Source organism: Bidens hawaiensis, unplaced genomic scaffold (genome assembly GCF_021521415.1).
Source record: "Bidens hawaiensis isolate Kalapana, Puna unplaced genomic scaffold, B.hawaiensis_p1.1 tig00001143_1, whole genome shotgun sequence".
NCBI classification, from domain to species: Eukaryota; Viridiplantae; Streptophyta; class Magnoliopsida; order Asterales; family Asteraceae; genus Bidens; species Bidens hawaiensis.
Window position 1 is genome coordinate 353,978 of NW_027491065.1, and position 10,863 is coordinate 364,840.

The 10,863-nt window shown below is 36.7% G+C and overlaps 1 protein-coding gene across 1 annotated transcript; it reads right to left on the reverse strand.

The window, feature by feature from the left end:
- Positions 1-1,397: 1,397 nt before the first annotated feature.
- Positions 1,398-10,221, reverse strand: LOC143560658 (putative WRKY transcription factor 32). Its single transcript, XM_077048919.1, has 5 exons — positions 10,217-10,221; positions 9,831-10,181; positions 2,878-3,288; positions 2,648-2,800; positions 1,398-1,891 (listed from the first exon to the last, which is right to left on the reverse strand). Exons 1-5 carry the CDS (start codon positions 10,219-10,221, stop codon positions 1,747-1,749), a joined length of 1,065 nt encoding a protein of 354 aa, XP_076905034.1. The 3' UTR covers positions 1,398-1,746.
- Positions 10,222-10,863: the final 642 nt, after the last annotated feature.

Genomic DNA, 10,863 nt, shown 5'->3' on the forward strand with positions numbered 1-10,863 from the left:
TATTTCAAGCGCTATATTATGCACACATTTATCATCGACATCGTTTTTGTTTCGATTCCATATACTTCTAGACATGATACAGTATGGAGATCTCTTTATTTTCTTGTAATGTCTATTGTCTCTTAAAAAGAATCTTTTATTAGACCTCGACTTAACCATACTTATCACTTGCTCCTTTTCGAGGATTTGATTCATAGAATTGATTGGTATACCATGCTTTAGGTGTGCCATAGACGCTCTACCAATATGTAGTTGTCCTTCCGGGACATTAATATTAACTGGAGCATTAACAGTATATGTAACTTGGTTAGTCACTGTATTTAAGTCAATGAATATGTCTAGTAATTAATACAATAATCTAGGTAAATGAGTTATTCTTTGAACTTTGGTTCATACTATCTAGTTTGAGGATCAATGATAATTCCTTCTAACTCATTAAATCTCCAACTGTTCTTTATCTCCCCCTCATGCTAGGAATCCTAATTCATTCATACGAATAACCAATTATGAAACTATAAATGATTAGTCATACCTAACATGTATTCTCTACCTCATTTGAGGTCTTATCTGTGTGCTGTGGTGGAACAATTACAGCATATATCACACAGACAAAGACATATATGGTAAATACTCGGTTTTTGACCAAAAACCAATATAATAGGAAGTATAAATTATTGGCCAGCTGTGAATTATTCTTACCGCATGTATAATCACGTGGATATACAAACATGAAATTTTGCTCTTCATGATAATTAGTTTTGCTGTAGACGCTTGATAATTGTCTTAACAAAAGCAAACGTGTATATGAACATAAATTATGGAATGTTATTACCAAACTCAATATGTCAATTTGGAATAATAACGCGCCTACTATCTTATTAGCTAAGCCACAAATCACGCAAATGCAAGTTGCAAACTTTATAACCATTTAAACGATGCATTGATTTATAACACTAACTGGTATTATCTCGGTATATTTATATACAAGTTTTCAATTAAATGTTATATTTAACTACCTTGTGGCTGCCATGGTGGTGGCGCAATCTGCCACACAGACAAGTTTTTGACACGTAAGTATGCCGTCATAAAAACTAACGACGTTAAGATTTCGTTAGTCAAGGTTAGTTATTAGAAACAATGATAAAATATGAGACTGCCACCGGCCATTTCGTTAGTCGAGACCAGCAATGACCAAAAGGTGATAATTGAAATTACTTAAAAGCAATATACCTATTAAAAAAGGTGCAAGAGCCTCCAATGGGAAGCAGGAAAACAGTACAAACAAGGAAATGAAACAGAAAAAACTGAAAAACATTAGGCAAGAAACAAAGTCGACCGCCTTTCAAACCTCGAAGCAAGACACCGATGAATTGACCCAAACCAACCAATCCAAAACGCATGCTGAATAATATAATTAAATGTCACACAATACTAAACGGTCCATAAAACCTAACTTTGACCCCATAAATGGGTCAAATCAATTTGTTCCATCAACCAGCCACCTTAGTAAATTAGCAAGAATCATCGGCAGACCAGACAACTCCACCACAGAAAGTCTACACCGTATCACAACCATCCAAATATCCGATCTACCACAAAAAACCCATACACAACTAAACGGGCCAATGAATGCTACCATTTAAAGTAAATGGGTTATAACTTACCTAATTGTGGCTCTCAGCAATGCTTGATTTAATATTAGACCATTACCGTATTTAGTCTAATATTTAATTATAAGACCGCTCGCTAGGTGGGCCCATCCTTGTTTGGGGCTGGGATGTCGTGATTATGCAGGCCTTTGTATGTTATGATCACTTGTGATGAACCACCAACAACTTTCTGGATGTGTTTCTTGACTGTACATCCAGCATAAGTGCACTTGTAGCAGTTCCTGAAACAGACATACATGCCCAGATATCAAGTTAGCATAATAAATTAACTCTAGCTTTGCTTCATCACCAGAAAATACTGATATATCTACGGCTAAGGTCATACAATTAAAACAAACTTTCATTTATGTTCAAATATGGTACATGTACTATCTTATTGCAGATAAAATAACAATATATCTAGCGCTAAGGCCATACAATAGAAACACACTTTCTTTTATGTCCAGATGCTGCACATTAGGTCATTAGACTTTCAAGTTATGAACAATGTAATCGTTGTGACATGATGTGGCTTTTGCTGTTCATTTGTTGGCATTCATTTGGCTTTTGTTGCTGATGTGGCAATAAAAAAAGTAAAAATATGACTATAAAACTTAACGCTCTTTATATAAGTAACATCTTTATATAAAACTTAACGCTCATTTCTCAAGAAATGCCACATATGTATAACCAATAATCAGTCACTACTCACCACAATGAAATAGAATTTGAATGTTTAATGATTGTATTGACAATAGAATGGTACCCATACCACATTGGGACAAAAGTGAAAGTGCATTGCCATTGACCTTAACCCACAAATCTATATTTCACTTTAGAGTGTTGACAAGAACAAGTACTAAGAAACAAAAAGTATAAATCCAACTTAGTTTTTAATAAATCAAACATTTTACTCAGAGGAATAATCCATACTATTTCATTATTCAGTTGTATAATATTTGTGTGAGAAATGCTATAGGAATAAGTAAGTAATGCACCTGGGGTGAGGGTTTCCCTTCACCATCTTCTGCCCATACTTCCTCCAACTGTAGCCATCTGCCGATATCTCCACGTCAGCAGCTGCATGTACAATAAACTTGGGTTTTTTTGGATGTTTGAAGACATAACTTTGTGAGCTGTTTCTCTTGAAACTGATTATCAATCAAAAGGATACAATTAAGTTAACACCATATAACAAGATAATATTAACATGACATTCATAGCTAACCTCTGCTTTAATTCTGAATCATCAACTTGCACAACTTCAATAAAGTATTCCTTTGATTCAGGGGTTGAGATTGATTTTCTTTTTAGTGATTTTGCAGTCAATATAACATTATCTTCATCCAAAATTGGATCGTGTTTGTGCTCGTTTTTATAAACTACATTTATAATAGAATTAAACTGATCACACAACTCCACCTTCTTAGCACGACAGGTACTGTATTTGCATTTATAATAGCTTCGAGAACCTTCAGGACTCTTCAATGTAGTCTGACCATATTTTATCCAGGCGTAACTGTCAATCGGTATCTTAACAGGTTCCGAAGCAGATAAAGATTTGTAATCAGTGGAGTCCTTCTGGTCGGGCGTGTTTGGATGTTTGAGGACAAAACTTTCTGAGCTGTTTCCCTTTAATCTGATTATCAATCAAAGGAATGCATAGTTAACACCAACAAAATGTTTGTCAATTTCGGCTGGCCCATGCAGTAGGTTAAGATAATCAAAAGAAAAGAAAAAAACAAAAAAATTGGTTATTATGAATCTTTTATATGTTTCATAGTTTAGAAGATTTTAGCTTAATCTCGAAGTTTTGTTTTCTCTGGATATAGTTGATAGTTACATAGTAATTAGGTTTTCAGTTCCTCAATTATCAATAAACCAGAAAACAGTCGTGGGTAGTTCCCCACAAAAATACCTGTGTTTACTGCCCACATCTGATTGTTCTCTACAAGTGGTATCAGAGTCAAGTTATCTAATCTAGAGTAAACATATTACATGGGAAGCATAGTTGTTAATAACGCATTTCATGTTTGGCGATACACTAGAAGAAAATTTTAGAAATATTTGTATGTATATTATATCCAAATATGCTGTTTTAATACGCACATTTAACCAAAAAAAAACTAAAAATCCTGCCATTTTATATGTATATTTTACCGCTATATATTAAAACAGAAAAAACCTAAATTTTCACCATTTTCACGCTATGGAGGCACCAAAATCGGATAGTGTCCCATGAGCGCTTAGCTACGGTATTCGCTATAGCGCCCGCTATGAGCGCTATTAACAACTATGATGGGAATAAAGGTGAAACAATAGTACAAGACAAGATCTTCAAAGATGCAAATTTGTGGGAATGCAACTCTACTAAATATTCCATGGACCCAGATCGGGAAAGATAAGGATCAAGAGTGTGTTAATGTGTTATGACCAAAGCCCAGGAAGCCGGCCTATCTGCAGCCGAACAGCCCACATGTAACCAGTCGGCGAGAATAACTAACAATCCAGCTCGTTATATGCAAGATTGATGGAAGATAAGGATGGAAGATTTTTCTCTACCATGTGGCAGCTCGATCTTGGTTTCAAATTTCAATCCAAGGTACCTCAAGCTTTGATACCACTTCAAGGCACATGATCGACAAACACTTATTATTGCAAAAGAAAATTGACTAAAGAACTAGTTACAATAATTATCTATTACTCACTCATCCAAAGCCTCTACCCAAGCCCTATATTTTATTAGAGATAATAATCTCCCTCCAAAGAAATAATTCAAATTCAAATATTGTAACTCTTATTTTATATTTAGATAGTCTTAACTAGGTTTGATGATAGCTTATTTCTTGGGATTTATTCTTGCAGTTTTGATTTATGTGTGTATATATTGATCATGAAAATAATCAAGTTGATTTCCACTCTCTTATATGGTATCAGCCAGGTTCATAATACTCCCCCTCTAAATTTTCCAGAAGCCGTCAGCTAACTACAAGCTAACGGCAGGCCTGTTTTCACACTTCACTATTTTAAACAGTTTATTAACCACTGCTGCAGCAGTTTGTTGTTTGCACAGTTTTTTTTCTTCCTGTAAACAACCATTCACATGGTGGGTGTTTCATCTACACAAGGTTCAAACTCTCCTTGGCTTTTTTTCATAGTGGAGCGTCGCATCACATTACAGACGACCCCAAAGCATTATCCCTACACGCACCCTACGATGGTACCGATGAACTTGTCATCGGCGATGGTTCATCTCTAAGTATCACTCATGTTGGTTCTTTAATTTCTATTTTGAAAATACTCCTTTCACACTCAAAAACGTTCTTTGTGTCCCCTCAATTTCTAAAAATATTATTTCAATCTCTCGCTTATGTATTGATAATAGTATACTAATCCAATTTTTCTCTTTCAACTTCATTATCAAACCTTCACTCCAACCAAATTCTACTCCGGGGAACGGATAGTAAAGGACTCTATAAACTTCGTTCAACATCTCAACCTCATGCTTTTCACATCCACCAAAATAAGTTCACTTAATGGCATCATCGTCTTGGGCATCCACATTCTCAAGTTTTACAATTTTTAGCATCTATTGTTCTTTCTATTAAAAACTCAAAAACTAATTGTAATGATTGTTGCATTAATAAAAGTCGCAAGCTTCCATTTCATACTTCATCTCTTTCATCCACCGTACCATCACAATTAATCTTTTCGGATGTTTGGACATCTCCCATAACATCATTTGACGGTTTTAGATACTATATTATATTTGTAGATCATTTTACTAAATATATCTGGATTTATCCGTTACAACACAAATCCGACTCCCTCACCACTTTCATCAGATTTCAAAGACTTGTTGAAAACTATTTTCAATCAAAAATTAAACAGTTATTCTCCGACAATGGAGGAGAATACATTAAACTCATTCCCCATCTTGCTTCCTGTGGTATTTCTCACTTAACATCACCACACACACACCCGAACATAATGGCTATGCCAAAAGACGACATCGTCATATAGTCGAAACGAGTCTTTCCTTACTCTCTCATGCCAAAATTCCATGAAATTTTGGCCTTTGCTTTCACTACCACTACTTATCTCATAAATCGTCTCCCCACCACTACACTAAAAAATAATTCTCCATATTCTTGTCTATTCAAAAAAATTCCCAATTATGACACTAAAAAATTTTGATTGTCTAGCCTATCCATGGCTATGTCGATACTCACCACACAAACTTCACACAAGATCTACTCCTTGTATCTTTGTGGGATATTCCTCTTCTCAAAGCGCTTACCATCTCCTTGATCCTCTAACAAACAAAATCTACACTTCACGACATGTATATTTCGTTGAAGCTGAATTCCCTTACACCACATTAACCCAAACCGACACCCACCCACCCCCAACACCTGATAGTTGGCTTCATATACAACTTATTCCCACACCTCAATCATTTACCCAAACTCCTCAATCAGCCATCAATACTTCTCCAACCGATCCGCCCATACACACCTACACTAGACGACCACCACACCAGCCAAATAAAACCCAGCCAGCCCTGTCCAAATACCAAGCCGTAGCCCATCCCAACTCTGTTTTGGACACTACCACCACCGTAAACAGCCCCACACCACCCTCACAGCAGACCTCCCCTACACCTACACAACAAACTTCCCCTACACCACCTCCACAACAACCCTCAACAACAATAAATCCTAACAGCACCAATTTTTCCTCTCAAACCACTGATCAGCCTAACTCACGACCTATTAGGCAATCACGAAACCCAAATCCAAAATATTCTTTCTATTCTACCGCTCAATCATTCCCTGAACCAACAACCATCACTCAAGGTCAAACAACCTAAATGGCGCAAAGCCATGGAAGAACATGAGGCTATGATTCATAACAATACTTGGTCTCGTTCCTCCTAATTTCGCACCTAATATAATTGGTTGCAAATAGGTTTACCACACTAAATCCAAACCCGACGGGTCTATTGATCGCCTTAAAGCATGTCTTGTTGCAAAAGGTTTCAATCAACGTCCCTGTCTTGACTACAAAGAAACCTTTAGTCCGGTGGTCAAGCCGGCCTCTCTCAGTCTTATGCTAACCCTAGCCGCTTCCCATAATTGGTGCCTACGCCAATTGGATATCAATAATGCTTTTTTACAAGGCACTCTCACCCAACCCGTCTATGTCCCAGCCTCCCAGATTTGTTAATCCATCATTTCCAAATCACGTTTGCAAATTACACAAAGCCATTTATGGCCTTCGTCAAGCTTCCCGTGCTTGGTATGACGAACTCAAATCCTTTCTTCTCTCAAATAAATTTAAACCTACCATTTCCGACTCTTCTCTATTTATCAATCATTCATCTACTCATCCTATCTATATTCTAGTCTATGTCGATGACATTATTACAGGTCCTAATTCTTCCCTCGTTAACTCCTTTATCTCAACTCTTGCTAATCGTTTCTCCTTAAAGGATTTAGGCAATCTCTCTTAATTCCTTGGTGTTGAAGTTATTCATCAATTCAATGGTTTATTCCTTTCACAATCTAAATACATTTTTGATATTCTCAATAAGGCCAACATGAGTGAATGTAAACCGGTATTCACACCTATGTCAACCTCGGTCCATCTAACCACCACCGACGGCACCCCTCTACCCACACCTACTGATTATCGGTCATTTAGGGGGGGGGGGGGGGGCACTACAATATTTGGCATTAACCCGATCGGATGTTAACTACACTATAAACAAGCTGTCAGAATTTATGCACAATCCTACCTACATGTATTGGGCTGACCTTAAACGGTTACTACGGTATCTACATGGTACAATCCACCATGGCCTTCTTATCCGTCGTGACTCCCCATTACAGCTGATTGGGGCGGTGATAAACAAACTTATAGGAGTACTACTGGTTATATCGTTTATCTTGGATCAAACCCAGTAGCTTGGAGCTCAAAACGACAGCCCACCTTAGCTCGTTCCTCCACTGAAACCGAATTCAGAGCTGTTGCATCAACAACCGAAGTTCAATGGATCATCAATCTATTGTATGAACTCGGGTTTAAATCTACGATCACTCCTGCTATATATTGTGATAATCTAAGTGCTACTCATTACTCAGCAAACCATGTTTTTCATTCATGAATGAAACATCTAGCAATGGGTTTTCATTTTGTTCGTGAATAAGTACAAGAAGGCTCAATACAGGTTACTCATATCAAAGGTGATGATCAACTAGCGGATGCACTAATCAAGCCTCTACTGAAAGACCGCTACAGAACTCTCCTATCTAAGATTGAACTTATTTCAAGATCGTCCATCTTGCGGGGGCATATTAGAGATAATAATCTCCCTCCAAAGAAATAATTCAAATTCAAATATTGTAACTATTATTTTATATTTAGATAGTCTTAACTAGGTTTGATGATAGCTTATTTCTTGGGATTTATTCATGCAGTTTTGATTTATATGTGTGTATAAGTCAATGAAAATAATCAAGTTGATTTCCATTCTCTTATATATTTATAGATCTAATCCTAACTTGGTGACCAACACATTACCATACTATTTTTCAAAAGGCAAGACACTACCATACCAATGACTAATCCCTATTACAATTATAAAACTTAACCAACTTGGTCGAGTTGTCAACTTAGGTCCTTTCATATTCACCGACTTGTGAGTACGTTCCGGAATTACCAACAGTGATGAGGCATGAAAGTGGAATCATTGACTTTGAGCTTCGTTATAGGAGAAATGGTGATGGAGCTTTGGTCAATCGAAACTGAATAGTTGTTTTGATTGAGATAATAAGGTTATAGGACTCTCAACATAAAGACACAAATATTCATATTAAACCCTCTAGCTATATAAAACATAACATTATTGGTTTAGTATTCCCCCGCAAGTTGAGGGCGGGGAACAACCTGCAACTTGGAACTTAAAAATAGAAACAGTTGAGAGGGTAGTAGAGGCTTTGTGAAGACATCTGCAATCTCATCAATGGTAGAGATGAATTGAACATGTAGCTGACCATGATCTGGTTTTTCAGCTCTGATACCAAATTGAAACTGAATAGTTGTTTTGACTGAGATAATAGGGCTGCAGGACTCTCAATATAAAGACATAAATATTACATAACAAACCCTCTAACTATATAAAACATAACAATATAGGTTTAACATGATGGGTTATAGTAACAGCTCACATGGGAGTGGTTTGAATGCTTGATCGCATGGTGCAACCAAAACAGAGTATGGTTACACTTTCATCATGTGAAGCTGAGTTCATTGCAGCAACTGCGAAAGCATGTCAAGCCATTTGGTTAAAGAGTTTACTCGAAGAGATCACGAGTCAAAGTATAATATCGTAACACTTCGAGGGATAACAAGTCTGCTATCTTGTGATGAAGAATCTGATGTTCCATGGGCAGAGTAAGCATATTGATGCTGGTTGTCAATTTATCCAGGAATCTGTTAAGAAAGCGCTGATGATGATCGAGCATGTTAGCGAAGATGAGAAAAAATCGATATCTTGACCAAAGCGTTACCAAGGATCAAGCTTATCGAAATGAGACAGATGATGGGTGTTGAAGACTTAATTGAAACCAAACTCAAAGGAGGACCACAAGCTCGGGGCTCGACGAAAGAGAAGGAAAGGACTGGAATCAATGGGTAAGTGTTAGTTAAATTCGGCAGTGGCCCTAATGGAGTCGGTTAGGAATCAAAAGAATAAAAAAGATCTTGTTTATTTTGAGTGTTTTATCTGTTTCCTAGTTTATAAGATTTCAGGTTAATCTCCAAGCTTTATTTCTCTATATATAGTCGATAGATAGATACATTGTTATTTTGGTTATTGGTTTTTCAATTATCAATAAACCAGAAGCGTCGTGAATACGTTCCCCACAAATATAGATGTGTTTTTACTACTTTCATTTGATTTTTCTCTACAACAAGCGTAACTATTAAAACCATCTCATAGCAAATCTTACTCGTAGGGTCTGCAGGGGATGGGACGAGAGAGTAAACCATTTTTCTATTCCGGGGGATAGAGAGATTGCTCCCATTTAGATCCTCGAATCTTAAAAAAAAAAAAGAAAAGAAAAAACTTTTTGACATATATAACAAGATAAAATCACCATGATATTGGTAGCTTACCTCTGCTTTATTTCTGAGTCATCAATATGCACAACTTCATCTCCCTTCACAATCACTCTCTTAGGTGGATCATGTTTGTGTTCGCCATTATGAACTACATTTATAATGGAATTAAACTGATCACACAACTCCACCTTTGTAGCATAACAGGTACTGTATTTGCACCTATAATAGCTTCGAGAACCTTCAGGATTCTTCACTTTATTCTGACCATACTTTATCCAGCCGTTACCGTCGATCGGTATCTTATCATATTCTGAAGCAGATAAAGATTCAGAACCAGTGGTGTCCTTTTGGACCGGTTTTTCTTGATGTTTGAGGACAGAACTTTCTGAGCCATTTCTCGTTGATCTGGTTATCAATCAAAACGATCCGGTTAAGTTAGCACCATATAGCAAGATAAAACAACCATGCAATTAGTAACTTACCTCTGCTTTATTTCAGAGTCATCAATATACGCAACTTCGATCGAATGTTCTTTTAATTCAGGGGTTGATGTTGATTTTCTTTTTAGCGGTTTTGCAGTTGATATAACCTTACATTCCTTCAAAATTACTTTCTTAGGCGGATCATGTTTGTGCTCGCCTTTATAAACCACATTTATAATGGAATTAAACTGATCACGCAACTCTACCTTCTTAGCAAGACAGACTCTGACTCTGTAGTTGCACTTATAATAACTTCGAGAACCTACAGGACTATTCAGTTGCTTCTGACCATACTTTATCCAGCCGTAACTGTCGGTTGGTATGTTAACTGGTTTTGAAGCAGATAAAGATTTGGAACCAGTGGAGTCCTTCTGGTCCGGTTTTTTTGGATGCTGCATTGAACTTTCTGAGCTGTTTCTCCTTAATCTGATTATCAATCAAAGGATGCAGTTAAGCTAACAACGTATAAAAAGATAAAATTACCATGACATTAGTTAGGGGTGTGCACGGAACCCAAAAAACTGACTCGAAACCGGAAAACCAAACCGAATTAGAAACTGTTTTGATTTTAATAAAAACCACAGTTTTGCGTTTTGTGAAAAAAA